Raw genomic sequence first — 20,273 nt, forward strand, 5'->3', positions numbered from 1 at the left:
ATAGTGTTATGTGTTATATCGGCAGAATACTTGTATTATGGTTATAGTATTTGTAACGATCATGCACCAATAAGCTTTCCAAGTCAGAAATTATTTTAATTACTTACCAGTATATTCCTTATTACTGGATCACCTTTGCAGATCTTTATTCTTTAGCAGTATTTTTAACTTTATTTACTCATTTTGACTACCTCTTCAAATATTGCAGAGCTGTTGAATCATTAAATTTCAGGTATGTAAGCGTGAGCACTAGCGCATGCATTGAGTGTGAGTCAAACTCCACTGTATGTCTGCATATATGTAAGCATCACACACCCCCTCAGTACTGTTGGTACAAACTATAAAAATCCAACAGTCCAGGGACATCAGATAAATAGCAAATTTTATGAAGGAGATAATAGGAGAATACCATTTAGAAGATGATGTTCTGCATATTCTCCTAACTTGGCAGATATCTCTACCACTTTCCTGGACTGCTTTTAAGGTATCATGAATTTTGGTTCCAGGGAAATGAGGGACAAAAAAATTAGGAAATGTTGCATAGTTTCATAAAATCTTTCACATACAAATTGAAGCATGTAATATTTGAAACTGTGGTAGATCAGGAGAGAAAGAAGTATAGCTCAGTGGCATCTGGTGTAAATCACCCTAATTCATGAAAATCACTTTGCTTCGGGAAAATATGTTTTAAAGATACCCAGGAGCCAAATTAATTGTATACTCACATACAACACACAAACCACACACAAGTAGAGAAAAATTATATAGTCATCCAATGGACATACTCATTTTTGATCACCTGAGTGCTTTCTTTTATATTCATTTCTATGAGGCTAACTAAAACAAAAATTATACTCAAATAACTCTAAAGTCTGTTCATACCAATTGCAGGCAAGTCATTCTCTATGGATAATGAAGCCCAGATAAGGAAAAAACTTCACTCAAACAGACTGATACAAATTTTCATTTCAAGATAAGCAGGCATCCTAGAACAAATGGTTCTCAAAATGGGGTCCCCAAAACCCTTTCAGAGGATCACAAAAATCAAAATTACTTTCATAATAATACCAAGATTTTATACGCCTTTTTCAGTGTACTGACATTTACACAATGGTCCAAGAACAGTGGTGGGTAAAACTGCTGGGGCTTTATTATGAACCCAGTCAGCAGCACCATACTGTGCTGGTGATCAACATATTCCTCCCTATCACACATTCACCGTAAAATAAATGCTATTCTCAGTAATTTTTTTAAATTTTGCAATATTTTTTTAAGTAGGTTCCACACCCAACGTGGGGCTTGAACTCAAGACCCTGAGAATCAAGAGTCACATGTTCTACAGACTGAACCAATCAGGCACCTGAGCAATATTTTTAACTTTGAAAAGTTATTTTTCATAAAGATATATGGTAATGTGAGTTATTATTTTAAAATGCAATATCAAATAATTTTTAATATTGTCTCCAATTTCTAATGTGCTAAATACTGATAGATACAGCCCATATTTTTTATAGCTTATACTTATAAGCAAAAATTTTAGAGAGTCTTCAGCAATTTTTAAGTCTAAAAGAGTCCTGAGACCAAAAGTTTAAGAACCACTGCCAAAGGATTACCTAACTTTTATACGAGATGGCAAACAAAACAAAACAGAACATGGAATAGAGATTTTGAAATTCAATGATGTGCTTGGCAGATGAGGTAACAGGAAAAGAAATAAAAATTAAAAGCATGGTAGGAATCCTAAATTTTGGTGTTCAGGTATTTTGAGCAAAATTACATTAAGCACCTGAACATTTTATTTTGCTTATTTGGGTAGAAACTCTATTTAAGCCTAGGGGAATATTCCATGATTGGGCCTGTTTGCCTATTTCAGTTACAACTTGGTATGTTATCAGTAGTTTTTTTTTTGACAGGTGGGGTTAAGTAGGGATCCTCCTCTTTGTGTGGAGTAAGTTGGTATTAATTCTTATTGCTAGAAGTAAATTATTAAGTTTAATCATTTTCTTATTGCCCAAAGAAAGCTTGTGAACGAACTTCAAAGGACAGTAGGTGATACTCATGTTATTATGAATGGTATCAAGAATATGATTTTTAAATAAGAATATTAACTGGAAGATATTCTTAGAACCAGAAATAGTTCACACTCCCTAGAATTGAAAAAGTGAAACGGTGCAAGACTGAGAATTTTTGCATCCTTCAATGAATACCAGCAACTCCAGGGGAATGTTTATCAGAACTCAACAAACACAATTCACAAAATGCAACCCAGGCTCGTACACAGCAAACACTTATGTGTGAAAGACAGTCTTTAGACAGCACAATGTCATAAATGTCTGAAGACTTTTAAAGATTGCTCCTGACACACATCACAGACAAATACTGACCAAAATACAGAATTACAAAATACCAAGATGACACAGGCCCTACATGATCTATGGGGAGGAAGAGGAAGAAAGGCACTGAGGGGGTGCAATACAGATGCATATACAAAGAGATATAAGGCAATCAACGCATGCGCTGGTGTGAACACTTACCTACCTACATTTGAATTTCAATGGTTCCAAGTTCTTCAGGTCACACTCATGGAAACTCCAAAGAATGGAGATCTGGAGAGAAGATCTTAAGTTGAAGAACCTTTTTCCCCCTGAGTTTTAAGTTTAATGTTTAAAACATTGGTATAGATAGATTATAGGTCCAGAAAAGAATCCCAGAAACTCAACTGAAGAAGTTATGTTGATCAATTACTATAAAGAATAAGTTTCTTAAGAAGACTGCACAAATGTTTACCTTATCATAAGAAAAGGCCCTTAGAGACAATAAGATTCTTAACCTTATCACTAAATAGGACTTACTGATGAAACTATGAGTAAATAAAAAATACACAATTCAAAATACATAGTCTCTACATTAATATGTGTATATGGTATGTATACTATTCATAGTATAGACAGTACAATACTCCTATTTACAGGCTTGAATAAAAAAAATCTACAATTAAGTGAATCATATACAGTTGAAACAACAAACACAAGCAAATATCAATCTTGATGAAGAACTATAATACAAATTGAATAAAAACTATTTGGGCATAATAGAGACTAAAGAATATTGCTCTGGACAAATGGCATATATATACTTCCAAAAATTTAAAATGATGTAAAACAGTAAACAGAAATGTAAACAAGTTTTAGTGAATTAAATAGTGAAAAGTAAATGGACTTTACTGCTACTAAGAGGGTGATTTGTGGTTAAAAACTCTATGCATACACATGTGCAGGTACAGTTTCCAAATACTTATTACTTAATATTTTTGTTGACTGGTCAGGAAAGTGGAGAACTTTTATTCTAAAACTACTATTGAGAATATAAAAGTAAAAATATTTACATGTGTTTAAAATTAACTTCAAATCAATTATTTTAAAAGGCCTCTTTAAACAAACCATACCTTACATGTTCTCTACCTAGATTATCCCTATAATTTAAGCCCCAGGTGATACATTTCAATGACAAACAGTAATTTCAATGAACAAAAAAAAGAGAATCAAGATTCATTACCACTGAGAATACTGGAGGTTTAAGACAATATATTTACACAATTTTTGCTTTCTAACAGTTAAATAAAAAGTTGAAAAGAATTCAAACGTTTTTTTTTTCTAGTTCTGAAAATAAAAGTCTCTACATCAGCAAAATCTCCCTTTTGTAAAAGTTCTAGATATAATGACAAAATTACTAGTATAATGTAAAACAACAGCAAGAACAAAATCCCAAAGCAAAATCACAAGAGAAAGGAAAAATGTTTTATTATTCTTAAGAGACCTACCCATATACTCTTCTCAATTCAAAGACACCTAGAGTGATTATGTCTTAAGCTAGTAGGTATTTCTTTTCTCCTGGGCTCACTTCAGGTTAAATTACTACTACAGATCAACTCTTGTTATAATGAATACCGCTACAAAAAAAAAAAAAAAATGAATACCGCTACAAAGGAAATTTTTGCAGATGTGTCTATTCTGATTAAAGGAAATTCTAGGCTTTCATGTCAGAAATAACTCGTCCTTTAAAAATTAAAACTTTGTTTTCTTTTAAGAGGACTACTGCCAGGTGTTGCTTAAGCAACTCTTAGTGGGAGAAATATATCTTGTCTCTGCTCTCAAATTGCATTGCTGAGAGAAAGTCCATATCCATAATAGATATAAATTCAAGTCTAAATTTTTGTACAGCAAATTAAGCTGAATGCCAGGTTAATTTATATCACAACATGTATATCTTACAAACATATATGTTTAAAAACAAGAATTCTTTGTTTACAGGATTCACTGCCTTAAAATATTACATTATTAAGCTTTTCCATTTTAAAATTACACAGAACTTTTTTGCAACACACATCTACATAACCAAAAAATTTCTGATTTCTTACCAATCTCCAATTTTTCCAACAGTATTTACTTAAAATATTTTTGTTTAATAAAATATAGGCAGTTTGGTCTTTATTTTTTTTTTTTTCAGTTTGGTCTTTATTGAATTTTACTTGTAGTTAGAAAATAGGATTACTAATTTTTATACAAATGATTTTACATATAATACTTCTCTGCCTTGAATTTCTCTCCAAATGGCTATTTTTAAGTAGTCCACTTTAAAGATGGACTGATATGTGGCCAAGATCCATTATTCATCTCTGGCTTTAGCCTTAGCTCTTGGGAGGCTAAACACCAAATACTTCCATGTCATTTCTGGCACCTACAATACTGTACATAGTCAATAATCATGTGCCTGATACCATGACATTTCAACTGGTGTAGTAACATAAGTAACAAACAAGGCCTGACCTTTCAGTTTACTGTTACTATCTAAACATTCATCTTTAGGGACCCGTGGGTGGTTCAGCAGTTGAGCGTCTGCCTTAGGCTCAGGGCGTGATCCCAGGTTCCTGGGATGGAGTCCCACGTTGGGCTCCCAGCATGGGGCCTGCTTCTCCCTCTGCCTGTGTCTCTGCCTCTCTCTCTGTGTGTGTGTGTCTCTCATGAATAAATAAATAAAATCTTAAAAATAAATAAATAAATATTCATCTCTAAATAGAGGAAAGCATTCCATGTATAGAGAAAATCTCCTTACGGGCTTCATATACTGAAATTCTGTCAGCTGAAATGTATGTTTATATTGCAATATTTAAAATGTGGCAATAACTAATGATGGTGAAAACTATACAAATGTAAAAATTAAATCAAAGCAGAATACTAGAGATCAGATTACCTATTCTCTTTAGAATTTACAACATAAAATAAATGTTAGGAGCTGTTTTTAATGTTTAGTTACTTAGTTTCAGTCAGACCATGAATTCTTCAAAAAGAAGTCCAAATTGGGAATTCTTTCTATCTTGTGAGGATGAGTTAAAACCAGAAAGCCAACTCTGTCACCTCGAATTTTTACTATGAGGAAAATCTTGTGAATAATACTAAATAACATCTATGATTAATCATCTTCAATCCAGACACAAAGTGAAGAAAGAAAAAAATATGTTAAGAGAATGAGGAATCCCAAACATATTTAGTTACTCAACTGCCCTCAGTTAAAATTTAGCATTACAATGCTAAATGCACCATTATAATTATAGGACAATCTAGGAAGCTGAAAACGCCAAGAAAGTATTATTTCTGTAAAATAATGCCAAACTTTAAATCACTAATGAAAACACTATAACAAGTATTTCTTTTTTTGTGATAAAAAATTCTTCAGATTTTTAGAATTAAAATATTCAGATTCTTGCATTCAGAAATTCATTCTATAATGGTCAAAGCTAAATATTAATGCCACTACTTGACCGTGTGGAATTAAATCAAATGTGCATTTTGTACACTTCTACTAAAAACCAAGTTCTTAGCTTATCCATTAAGTAACAGATTATAGTAATTTATTAGAAAATTATGATGAAAAGCTAAGCTAGTCTAATAGGTCAAATTTAATAGACCAATTAGGAGAAGAGACAGAACTACTAACTGCTTGATTGTTCAGTGAAACAATTGCTTAAAATGACATTTGTAGCAGAACTTTGAGTGCAATCTGGTTGAGTAATTTCAAATGCTCTACTGGACACACAGTAAAAATTCAGAAATTTTTTACAGAGAGAAAACAGTAAATAAAGAATTACACAATGTATTTTTAAAACTCAGCTGCATAATAGAAGCCTTTTAACACAATTTGTTTAACACACTAGACTACTTTAATTTGACAAACTGGGCTTCAAAAGATGCAAACTTAAAAGCACATCTCCCAGAGCTTTATAAACAGAAAAAAAAAAAAAAAAGAACAGAAAATACACTGAAATGGTATACTGTAAAATTAATATAATTATGAGGAAAAAGACAATAAATTACAAAGATAAAATTTTATAGTTTTATTTTTTTACTTCAAAATTAGGCAAATTTTTTTTTCAGTATTTAGGAAATTATATATAACTATTAATTAGTTGTACCCATAGTAAATAAGTTGTGGAAACTGTTTCTCACTTATGCAAGGCAAATCATTTTCTAAACATCTAATATCTAGGAAGTATTCTTTCTTACCAAAATTATTTGTATTACTTACCAAGTAATACCAAGACATAAAAATAAACAAGTAGCTCAGGCCAAAGTGCTTTTTAATCAGGATTATTCCTTATTAATTTCTATTCTTCCTATTTTAAGTATGAAGAAAAGTCAAGTAAGCCAAATTACTGGACTCAAGTCACTAGGATAAATAGTATGGTTAAAATTGTGAAATTGATGTTATTGATTGAAATGAAGTTAAGAGCTAAAATTAATTACATACTAAATAATCTTTAAGTTAGAGCGAAAATACTTTACAGGCCTGTTTTAAACAACTGAATTTATGTACTGGGCTGAATACTTAAATTCAGTTGTTAGACTCCAATAACATACTCATACATTTCAGTTGCATTTCCTAAACCACACAGATGACCTCCCTTCAATCATATCATGAGTCTATGCAGCAAATAAATGTGAGAATTATCATAAAAGTATACCAGAAAGATTTTAGGAGCTGCAAAAAAAACAGAAATTAATCTTTCTATAACAGGGAGTTATTAAGATATTAGAGAAAAATCAGCTCTATTTGAAAAATCATATATATACACACTTAAATATATATCTTTATATATATTTATGATATATATACACATATATCATATTCTCAAACTGATATCCTATATATCCAATATATGCCACATTCCTCAAACTGATATCATATAATATATACATACATCACATATATAACATAGGTTACATGAAGAAGCCAGTCATAAATTATGTACATTACATTAACCATTTTAAAGGAAACTGATTTTTCCTTTCATGATACGTGTTTATTTCTTCTCTCTCTTATGGCATAGTTTATGTAAAAGAAATAATTAGTCCTAGCTTTAATGCTTGCCACTGATAATTTTCTTAAGAATTATAACAGGCTTTTCCCTATATTTTATGTTTCTAGCATATGCATATTAGGGAAAAAATTAAGTTCTCAATTACAGAGTTTTCCAAGAGATATTTATTATGGTCATCATGGTTATTACATATCACATGTAAGATAATAAAAATAGTGACTACCAATATAGTGACTACCTAAACAAGGTGTTAAATAACTCTGGTGCTTTGCTTTAGATTACTGGTTTGTTTCCATTCAAGGTGCAGTCAACTTTTAAGTATACATGTGCAGATTTTTTAAGTCTGTGGATCACCTACAGTAAATTTTTGGCACTATTATCAGGATGTTTTCATCGCCACTTTCTGCTACTACCATAAACATGAATAGGGAATATCAATTAATATAGTGGGCAAGAGTTTATAAAACTTCTGCTACAGGCTAAAATGGTGTTATGTTTGCAAATAGATCTGAACGAAGTTTTTAGTCTTCACTGGAATGTTTTGACATTGGGTAACCAAAGCTAGAAAAAAAGATACCCAAGAAACTAATGAGATAAAAATATCTATAATAATAGGTCTCAGTTTCTTATTGATAGGATAATAACTAGATGAAGACAATATAGGAAGTTCAGCATATTTCCTCACCCTGAATATCCAATTGTCAACAAGCTTTGCTCTAACCACAACCATCAAACACTCAGGTGATTTTGGAGAGCCACAGAATTGAAGAGTGCTTTTCTGCCATGTAAAAAACAGATATAATTTTTCCCAAAAGAATAAATTTTAAATGATTTTTACTGAAAAAAAAAGTTTTGCCTTATTCTCTTTGAACATGATTTTACTTGTATAATATTACAGATACAACTTTTCTAGCTAAGCAATTATAACTTTCTCTATTCAGATATTACATACTGCCAGTCTGGCCATAAAAAATTTTAATTGTCTCACCAACAAGAAAACAAAAGAATGTATCCAGCTAGCTCATAGTTTAAAACTGTACAGTCCTGAGCTGGTTCAAAAATTTTAAAATTCAAGAACGTTGAGTTTTATACAGCTTTATCAAAAGGTTCAAAAATGCCTTTACCACATATGTATTTTCACAATATATAATCTGGTTAGGAAATTTCTTTTTATTCCCTATTTAATGGATTTTAAAAATGGATATGCTCACAGTTAGTTGTCTCCCAGATGGACAGGAATCAAGATATCTTAAGTCTCAGTCTGGTGTCAATTTACTTTTAGGACTATTAAACAGTCTGAAAATATTATCAAAGAAACTATGTTGATGGATCTTTGTGACCATTTTCAGCACTTCCTTATCTTTATATTTAAAAAAAATTATCTGTAAAGCTAAAGTAATAATTCCCAATGAATAAGGCTTAAGTTACTGGGGCTAAGAACACAGTTAATTTTTCTGGTAGAGTAACAATTTATCACTCAACTATTCTACTCAGTTAGTACTAGTGGCTTATGTAGTGAAACTCAATAGTAAAAACATGTAAAAAAGGAACTTCATTTTCCAGTGCTAATAAAAACTGCTTCCTGAATTTCACAGAGCTCTATTTTTTTCCTCAGTGACTCATTTAGGGGTACACAACCAATATCAAATGATCTGAAGTTAGCAAAAATACCTAATATTTAAGTAGACAAGTCTTTAAACACACATTTTAAAGAAAAGAGTAAGTAATCAACAGAATAACAAATATGCAATAATTAAACAAAATGAAAAAGAATATAATTTAAGTTAAAGAGTATTATGGAGAAAAAGAATCACTTCACAAACTATGATCCCCATGACAGACAAATGTAAATGCAAGCAGACAAAAGAAGATAGTTAACATGTTTGGCATCTCTTTGTTTAAAATACTAAAGATAACTTTACTTCTATTTATCTAATACATTTTGAAACCTTCATCAAATCGCAGGTTTTGGAATAATGGAACAAAAACACTTCTGTTCCAATAATGTTCTGAGAAAAGTTCATCAAGGTTTCTGAGTTATCTAAGTTATTTTGGGGGAATACTTGCACACCAGGGAAAGAAGTCTTCCCTTCAAGAAAGAAATATATTATGCAATTCAATTGCAGACTGCATTTTGTTAATAATTTCCTTCTCAATACACATGTCTACACATTGTGATATCCTACTATAGGGACTCAAAGGAAACTGCAGTCTCCTTTGGATTAGAATTAGTGATATTTTTAAAGACCATTTGGTCATTTGATATGCTTTTGTTCAGATTTCTGAACAATGGTTTCCTCAAAATACAATGAATTTAAATCCATAACAAGACTAATTCTTTTGTACCCAAAGCTGCCATAATAACTTCATGGCTAGTTTCTTTCATTTATCTTTCTAAACCATTCTCCCACTTAGCACCTGTCCCACTTTCTCAGGTGTTCCAAATGAACACCCAATGAAGATGGGGTGTCCAAGATGTCCCAAATGAAGCTGATGCAGCATGAACATGAACAACTTGCCAATGATTTCCTAATGCAATTCAGATATGTGAGTATTATGGTTAAATTTCAATTATTTAGGAACTAGCTATTCATTTTGTAGATTATGCAGACTGTCTCATTTCTGTTTCTCCTGTTCATTTTCTCTTCAAAAATGGTTCCACCACAAGGCAAAAAAAAAAAAAAAAAAAAAAAAGTGGTAGTTGACCCTAGAAAGACTACCATTTGTTACTAGCTCGAGTTTAATAGGCTGGCCATTTGACAAATAAAAAATATTTATTATTATTTTTGGAAATGCTAATTCAGAGGTTTAATACTCATATCCTCTATACAGGATATGACCTCAAGACACATTCTAAGTTTAGAGTAGCTTGTACAGTGCCAAAAAAAGCACATGTAATCCAACACTTAAAAATCCGATATCATATGAAAAACTAGATTTGCCCCTTCCCCCCACACCATCTCCAAATGAAAAGATATGGCAGTATTTGGCCAAACTATCAAATAGAAACTATAAACTAGAGGAGAGTAGTGGTTCTCCCCATTCAATGGGGCAAAGACTACAGTCCTCACCATTTGTGGTTGTCACTAACACCAAGGCCAAATGTCAGTAGCCACTATCATTAATGTTTATCTTCTTTATTTTTAATTTTTCAGACTATTTTTTTGGATTTATGACCACCAAAAACAAAAAATGAAAGATATGCCTAAAGGTCTATGTGTTTCTAGAACACAAGAAAGAATATTACATGTTGAATATGCAAATAAAATATGTCTCTGTCAAACACTACAGCTTAAGATGCCATTATAAAACAAACCACAGGATGACCTTATGTTTGTTACAGTCTAGAAACCTATCAGAATTTTTGAGTGTTTGATCCATGCCATAACTCATATAAGATGATACATTTTTTGTGACATTTAAAAGTATAGTGAAACTTCACATCACTGTTTTTATGTTCATTTAATTAACAACCATATAGGTTATCTGAAAATTTTAACATGTCATTTGTTGCCACGTTCTAAGAAGGTTTTACAGAGAAAAGAAACTTCTGATTTCAAGTATTTATTAAATTTCTAAAATCAGAAACTGCAATTACTCTGAATTTTATTTTTCTAATGCCAGATTTTATTAAAAGATTTTTTCTATTCTGACAAGTAAATCTAATATATAGATAAAATGATTTTACTTATATAGTGTTTATGTTTTAAAGCTACACCTATAGCTTTAATATAGGTATTAATATAAAGTAATAAGCATGAAGATATTTTAATACTTTTTATTTCTAAAATGCTCATAGTGAGAAATATTAAACCGTATCATTATGTTGCTTTTGTTTTTGGTATTAATTAACATGAGTAACCCTTCAAAAACTTGTCCCATTTAATAAATTAGAACATTTTATATTTTTGAAACACTGTATTTAATGTTGGCTAATTATTAATTTTATATGCCACTTATGAATTATTTATAATTTTTCTAAATATTTTGGTCTGTACTATAATAATGATGATTTTTAATTTTCCCCCAGAGATAAAGCAAGTTTTCAATTTTGTTTACCATTCTCATTGCTATAGTTCATCAGCATGCCACAAAAGACAGTCAAGAGCTTCTCATTGGCGGGATCTGTTATACTGCACAGTGACCTTAAATGGTCAATTACAATCTGTGCACCACCTGCTTGGTCAACTGCACTTCTGCCCTCATCTGTAAAACAAAGAGTTAAATTAAAAATAAAAGAAAAAAGAAATGTACCACCTTACAATTTCAAATATAAAACAACAATGTTATTCCTTAAGTAGAAAATAAACCTAGGCAGGGCATTAAATATGTCTTTTTGGAAAAACAAAACAAAACAAGTAATCATGGAAATGGCTGTGGGATGGGGAAAAGAGACAATCACTTTTTCAGAGAAAAAAGATTATTCTCACTGGCATCTATAGTAGCTTAAAGAACTTCTTTGTGTCCTAGGAATGTAGGACTATCACATGTGAAAATTTTCACCTCCTCTTTCATAAATGACAATTCTGCATAAGAGAAAAAAACAAGAACTAATATTTTATAGAAATTTTCTCAGCTTGGAAACAACTAAATATGTCGATCAGTGTTTTTTAAAGTTAGTTATTATGAAAAAAACCCATCTGACTCACAGAGTCATTCTAGATCATAGTAAGGGTCTTTTTAATGGCATTTCTATAGTCCATAAGCATGTTCCTTTTCTCAATTCTTGCTATTTTATTTTTCATTTTCCCTTATTCCTTCCATTCTAGAACACACCAACATTACGAATAGTGATCAAAATTATGGTCCGACATACCTTCTGTTATGTACATTACTACATTACATAGAACAGATGTCAATTAACTCTTGGAATATGTAAAGAGCTTTAGACTACTTTCTAACCCCGGAATATAGGAATGAAAAGAGATGAAAGAAGGAGTATCTGTCTTTCTAAATTTGACTTTCCTCATATAAAAGAAATATGAGAGCCATAAGTTTGAGCCACATACGTGATTTAAATTTAAAAGTAAAAATTAATTTTAATAATATATTTTATTAAATCTAATAAAACATCATCCCAACAGGCAGTCAATATACAACTTATTAGTGAAATATTTTAAATTGTCTTTTCTTTTGTGATAAATCTTTGAAATCTCAGTGTACTTTACACTTACAGTTACATGTTAATCCAGAATAGTCATATTTCACAATTGTTTAATAACCAAATCTGGCTAGTGGCCACTATACTAGACAGTGCAACTATAGAAACATAGTATAAAGGATCAGTAAAAGAAATGGCTCACAAGGGAATTACAGCTATGAAGTTAGGAAATGAAAGATTTTCATTTTTCTAATAAGAGATCTGAAACTAAGGTTATAGCTTTATAATTGTTGCTGAATCATATTAGACAATGAAACAATATATATTAGTTCTTATTGTACACACACACACACACACACACACACACACACACCCCGTATATAGCAGGTCCTCACAAATACTTGTTTGATAACTTTGAAAATAGATCTCGAAGATGAAAAAAATATTAACCCTCACTATAGGAATATTTATGCAGTTCTTTCCTTCACAACACCTGCCCCCACCCTTTTCTGTCAAGTCATCCAGGAAAATAAGGTTAAAGATAACTTTATTAATGTATTTTAAAGAATCTAAGGATGCAAAGCAATAAATGACAATGCTGTATTCTATTACTCTACCAAAACCAGTGAAAGAGTATATATTTAAGGGTATCTTACAAATCATTTACAATACATATTTGATTATCTATCATTGTACAAGTCCATATAAATTGTTCTCCCACAACATAGGTAGCTCTATAGCTTTATGTTACAATATTAAAATGTGTATTATTATGGTTCACTTAAAAACAATTTATAAAAGGTCCCTTATCCTAAAATTTCATATCCCTGAAATGTAGGCTGACTCTTAAATCGTCTCATAATAAGTAACTCCTGACTTGTGAAGCATTGTCACTTCTACAAATATAATTTATATCTTAATTTTCCATAATTATGAGGTATCCAGCCACCAGTGAAAGTGCAGCCCATCAATTCTTTAGGCCCTGCTACATTCTTTAATAATGACTTGTCATATGAAGGAAGCTTCCAGCACAATTATGGTATTTCTTCACAGTAGGTAAGAGCAGAGCTATAAATCTAGAAATAGTATACTTCCATTACTCTTCAGTAGCCAAAAGCAGGAAGCAATAAAACTTGTATGTCATGGTTATTATGTATCACAAATGAGAAAAAAATGTTACCAAAAAGGTTACCAAGCTGGTATTCTAATATCAGGTACAAGTTATATAGTATGGCTGAGGAAGGAACCTAAAACTAAACCACTAAATACAATCATTGTGAGGTGTTATAGTACATATATATTCTAATTTCACTATAAATATATATTCAATATACATATTGAATATATACTGAATAAAACTAAACCACTAAATACAATCATTAAAATATATATATTCTCATTTCAGATTTATTTGTGTGTTTCCCCGTAGGCTCTTTCTCTGTTGTGGGCAACAAATGCCCAGTACATAGTAGACACCAGGATGGTTACAGAATAGTTTATAGCCTTGTTTGTTTTTGAACTGTATTTGAATGGAATCATGTTATATTTATTCTTTTGTGCCTATCTTCTTATACTGAACATTGTTTGTGAAATTCATTCTATTATATGCTTCCTGTTGTATAATACTCATCAAATGAACACATCACAATTATTTGCCTATTCTTTTGATGAGTGTTACCTGGATTGTTCCTAGGTTTGGGCCATTCTTTATAAAGAATAGATGATACTGTTGGTTCACTGATTTTATGTACCTTTTACTTTCTCCATAATGACAAACAGGTTCCCAATGCGAGTGTATATTCCCTCCAGTAGCATATGCATTCCTACTGTATCACCCCTCCATTTCTACTTGGGTATTATATGATTTTTTTTAAGATTTTATTTATTTATTCATGAGAGACACAGAGAGAGAGAGGCAGAGATACAAGCAGAGGGAGAAGCAGGCTTCCCAAAAAGAGCCCGATGTGGGACTTGATCCTGGATCCCAGGATCATGCTGAAGGCTGAGCTGAAGGCAGACACTCAACTGCTGAACCACCCGGGTGTCTGGGGTATTATATGATTTTTAAAGTTTAGGCAATCTGATAGGTAAGGCTGAACCTATTCCAGAATATAAAGAAGCTGATCTTTGTTGACCATCCACCTTTTTGTACATTTAATAAGGCAATAAATTTAGTATCATGTATACAGCATGTACATGAAAAAAAAAAACCAAACAACAAAACCGACAACAGTTCAAGGAGGAAAGGCGAGAAAGAAGCAGATAAATGCTGAAATCCATAACTGTTAGAATTTGAAACAAAAAAATGGAAAGACTGATAAGTAGTTAGTAGAAAGTGCCTATTAAGCCTATGTAATAATAATATGACTAGATAGGTACAATTCTGGAACTTTCCTATATTCATGCTTTATGGAAAAGCCTTATAATAAGATCAGCAAATATGTTGTCTTTAGATTTCTATCATCACCAGATTTCCAAAAGAGGAGAAGGATCAAATCTTTGAAAAGACTAAGGAGAAAAATTGAGGAGGCAGCATGGTGCTGGATGTAAAAGAAGCCTATAATCTGCAATAGCAAATGTTATCTAAAATTGTTTTAAAGATTCTATTTATTTATTCATGAGAGACACACAGAGAGACAGGCAGATATATAGGCAGAGGGAGAAGCAGGCTCCTCGCTGGGAGCCTGATGTGGGACTTGATCCCAGGACCCTGGGATTCTGACCTGAGCCAAAGGCAGACACTCAACCTCTGAGCCACCCAGGTGCCCTAAAATTATTATTTTTTTTAATAATTTAAAAGTCTATGATTTTCATGCTGCTTCCACTTTTGTAATTTAAATATCACCTTTTTCGTATTTCTTCTCAGAAATTCTCCATATGAAATACAAATTTAAAAATCTATTTTAAAAATTATCCTACATACATTATTGATATTAGTTTCCTCCCATCCTCTCATTATTTGTATAACAACAGATCTTGGTTCCTTATGCAACCATCTGCTCAAACTTACTTCCTACCAGAAGAAATAATCCTTTTTGATATCAGGAATGGTTACTGTGGTGATGACTATGATGCACACCTCAGAAAATGATGACATGAGAGAAAGAGTAAGAGCTGATCATACAAATCAACTCATATCTAAATTTTGTTACAAATTAATATTGAGAAACACAAGAAAAGTATGTATGTATGGAGATACTGTTAAATCATTTTTTATGTTTTCAAAGAAATTGTAGCGTAAAGATTTCATCTTTAACATTCTGAAGGGTCATGGATTTGTGCACCACCTCCCTCTCTGTTTTCTATAAAAGTGTTCTGCATATAATGATCTGCAAGTGTTAATTAACAATGCTGGCTGATCATAGGCTGCACACACACTACAGTTAGTGCTAGAGTGTTTGCTATAATTAAAAGTGGGAACAGAACATAAAACTAAGGCATGGAGCAGATAAATACAAATGACTTATATTGTAAATGTACTTTAGAGATAATATTATGGTAAATGAATTAAGAAGATAAATTATGACCTTATTTCTTTTTCCCTTTTTCAACTCAGGCTTTGCTTAAAGACATCATGATGATTAAATATCAGCATTCTGGATTAAAACTTGGGAAATCTGAATTCTAAATCAACTTTTCCTCATTAAAAACACAAAAGAAAGATATAATGAAATACTTTTGCCCTTTATTTCATTAAGACAACAGCACTGTCTAGTATTGACTGAGAATCTAGTTTTGGAGATTTCTGAAAAGTTCTTTGGTATCTTTGGTTAAAAAAAAATCTTTTTAGAGTAGCAAATATTAAGACTAACCTATATACCACAACAGCTGTCCAAAAGCCACACTAAACAGAGAGCAGTTGATAGATAAAATCTATGCCACATAAAATTGGTTTAAAGCTTGAAGAGGCACAGTAAAATAACACAAGTTTCACACTTGTATCAAAATTTATAGTCACTAATCCATTCATTAAGATCCATTTTGAGGGTGAAACATTTCTAAAACTCCTAGAGAATGTGCTTTTAATAACAATATTTAGAAACATCACAAAAAATGAAATTACACAATATTTTCTTAAACTCTGACAATTATAAGCCTCATAAGCATTGGACAAAGTCTCAAACTGTGAACATCTTTTCACATGTCCCTGTGACATCACCCATGAGGACCCATCCAGTCACAACTTTCTAAAGCCCTTCTCTTTCTCAACATGTGCATTCTTAACAGAAACCATACTTCCTGCTCCACAGAGAAAACAGAAGACAACAAACACAATCTTCCTCAGTTTTTCACCCTCTCCACTATTAGATCTAAGAGCATATGTGTCGTTTTCCAAACACTTTTAGTATCCCCTGTTGTAATTTAAGCTCCTTATAGCTAAGTGAGGGTAAGAAAATAGAGATTTATTTTCAATATAAGGTAAAACTTTTACTCTTCAAGTAAAGAAAGCTGTAGACATGCCATAGCTAAGGTCACAGAGGAGCTGAATGCAAAGAACATTTAATAATGATATCCTAGGACTAGTCCTGGTTATTGAGAGTGGGAATCTTGTTTCTTTTTTACCTAAAATTTGAAATGTTAACTTAAGAATTTCAATAAGGTAAAGTCAAAGTTTTTAATATTAGAAAAACTGTAACATCACTGAAGTAATGACTTATAAAGTAACTATAATAAGGTTTCCATGATGTAAGTTTTGTTAAGTTTGACCATAAGAAAGGCTCTTAACCTCTGTTGATATGTTTCCTGCTCTGAAAAAGGTGGAAGCAGGAATAGAAGACTGCTGAGCCACTTTTTAGCTCTGACACTCTATTTTTTTTTTAAGATTTTATTTATTTATTCATGAGAGACAGAGAGAGAGAGGCAAAGACATAGGCAGAGGGAGAAGCAGGCTCCTCACCGGGAAGCCCAATGCAGGACTCAAGTCCCAGACCCCAGGATCACGCCTTGAGCCAAAGGCAGACACTCAACTGCTGAGCCACCCAGGCATCCCTGGGTCTGACACTCATTCATTTCTATTTCAACTTCTATTTCTTATCTGTTGTGCACACAGGAAGTACTAGTATATGCCCTGTTTGGTTTTGTTTTTTAAAACAAAACAAAAAAAAACCCTCAAATCTTCCTATTTAAACTTCCCAATCATTAATCATAATTCAGGCACTTATTTTTATTTTCCCCAAGTAACTATCTAGAAACTATGAAGACTTATGGTACAGATCCCTGGATGGCTCAGAGATTGAGCGTCTGTCTTTGGCTCAGGGCGTGATCCCAGAGTTCCAGGATGAATCCGCTATCGGGCTCCCTGCAAAGAACCTGCTTCTCCCTCTGCCTATGTCTCTGGCCTTCTCTCTGTCTCTCATGAATAAATAAATAAAATATTTTTTTAAAAAAGACTTATGGTAAATAAATCAAAGATTTTTTTACAAGTTAAGCTGGAAAACTGAGACCTGCTTTTTCCCTGCTGAGTTCTGAAAAAATATACTGCTTAGAAATAATAATAACTTTTTAAGTGCTCTTTCTTAGTGAACACAAAGGTGATTCAGAGTAGGTGCTTACAGTCAAAACAATTATAATTTAAGTCCTTACTAGTGTTAGTTTGCAAAAAGCAATAGCATTACCAAGGTGCCACAAAAAAATTTATTTTAATGAAGTTCCACGTTCCTTTTCTTCAGAATCCACTGCCATGCCACTTTTTAAATTCTAAGAACAAATATTTCATTATGATAGAATCTGAACACATGTAAATTATTCTGAGCAAGGATTTTAAAATAGTAGGCAAATTAATTAAACTCTTAAATATAGAGACATAAATACTACTCTGAGTCTTTTTAGTCAAAACCAAACTATAACTAGAGACTAGATTTTAAACCTCAAAAAGTCCACTAGTTTTCAGTGAATGTCAGCCACATGTGTTATGAAATTCAGGTGTCTTAGAAAGCAAAATGAACAATATTATCAAAGTCCCCAAACTATCCTATTACTAAGTAAGGAAATGATTGAATTGCCTAATTTTGCCAGAATTCTATATAAACAATGCTCCAAATAAGCAGCAAATGGGACAGTTCATTAATATTTTAAATGATTTACATTTAACATTTAACATTTTACATTTAAATTAAATGTAATTTTTAAAAGGTTAGTCGCTTTTTTTCAAGTTTACTTGAATTGAAAAGAAATCAATTATCAAAATTCCTAGAAAGTTAAAATAAACTGACTACACAGAGTTACTCCTAAGTGTATTCTTAGCTGGCCTTTCAAATTTAGTAGTTTAGTATCTTTATCTGTTTGAGATAATGTTACTGATTTAGGAGTGTGCTTTTGAGACACACGTTATTCTTGCTTATTATGGGTTAAACTGTGTTCCCCCCAAATACATGTTCAAGTCCTAACCCCTAGTACATCAGAATGTGACCTGTTTGGAAACAGGGTCACTGCAAATGTGAATAGAAAAGATAAGAATAGGGTGGGTCCTTAATGCAATATAGCTAATATCCTTTTAAGAGGAAAGAGATGCAGAGAGAATGCCATGTGAAAGGCAAAAAGACAGCATGTAAAGACAGAAAAAGAGATTGGAGATTACTGTCACAAGCTAAATAACTCCTGAGGACCTCAGAAGCTAGGAAAGGCAAAAAAAAGGCCTCTTTGCATACAAATTTCAGAGAGAGTATAGCCCTGCTGACACCCTGATTTTGGACTTATAACCTCCACAACTAAAAAACAATAAATTTCTATTGTTTTAAGCCATTAAAACAATAATGATCCCAGAGTTCCGGGATCGAATGGACAGTTTTGGCATTTTATTATAACATTCCTAGGAAACTCATACTTCTCCACATAAACAATGTGGAATATTCAAGCTTTATACTAAGACAAAAAAAAGTATTTGACATTTAAAATGAGCCTTAACTACATATTCAAATTTTATACATTTCATAGAAATTATGGTTTTCAGATCACTAACAATAATATATCTCAAGTATAATTAGTATAGGATTTAATTAGTTAATTAACGGTATACATGTGCAAACTGTGACACAGGCACAATCAAAGGAAAATTAGCATTTCTTCATTACTTAAACTATTGTCCTTGAATTTTTTTCCCACTTACCATCAAAATGCTTAGAAATGGGTTTTTACTCTGTTACTAACAGTAACAGTGATGGAGGCTTTTTATGGTGCTTGTGAACACAGTCTATTGTTGGAAGAGGAATAGGAATATGGAGGGAACCCCTTTGTGGTATGTGCATACCACATATGGTATATGTATACCACCTTTAGGCATGCATAGATGGTTAAAGGCTGAAGAGAAAGCAAGAACACTAAGTATCCCTACTCTAAGCATGTGGGAAGAGGAGCCCATTGCTAAGAGTTTGAAGACTACTGCACTGAAGTAAATTTAGCAATTGCAAAATGTGAACCCAGCTCAACTTCTGACTAGACTGGCTGGATCTCTACCCTATACTAATTGCCTGAAACAAAAGGAAGTGTGCTTATTCCTCGGGATTAAATACTGTTAATTTCAGTATCTACTATTTCTCTATATACAATGCCCAACACTCAATAAAAAAATTAAGAGATGTATTAAAAAGAGAGGAGGGGAGAGGAGGCAAGATGGCAGACAAGTAGGGGTCCTTGTTTCATCTGGTTCCTCAAATTTAGCTAGGTAACTTTCAAACCATCCTGAACACTTATTAATTTAACCCAAGATGTAAAGAAGGAACAGCTGGAACTCTACAAATAGAAAAGTGATTGCTTCTTGCAAGGTAGGAGTGGGAAGAAGAGAAACGGAGGGGATATACT

At 32.1% G+C, this 20,273-nt stretch overlaps 1 protein-coding gene across 17 annotated transcripts in view; it reads right to left on the reverse strand.

Moving 5' to 3' along the window:
• The window catches only part of RAP1GDS1 (Rap1 GTPase-GDP dissociation stimulator 1), a 153,861-nt gene that overhangs the window by 41,614 nt on the left and 91,974 nt on the right, over positions 1–20,273 (reverse strand). For 9 of the 17 annotated variants that reach the window (XM_072755597.1, XM_026015611.2, XM_072755594.1 and 6 more), the window contains one exon: positions 11,435–11,581. The exons of the other annotated variants lie outside the window; for them this stretch is intronic. In XM_072755597.1, the coding sequence (XP_072611698.1) occupies positions 11,435–11,581 (147 nt within the window). The remainder of the gene's footprint in view (positions 1–11,434; positions 11,582–20,273) is intronic. 17 annotated transcript variants of the gene reach the window in all.

This window comes from Vulpes vulpes, chromosome 4 (assembly GCF_048418805.1).
Source record: "Vulpes vulpes isolate BD-2025 chromosome 4, VulVul3, whole genome shotgun sequence".
NCBI lineage: Eukaryota > Metazoa > Chordata > Mammalia > Carnivora > Canidae > Vulpes > Vulpes vulpes.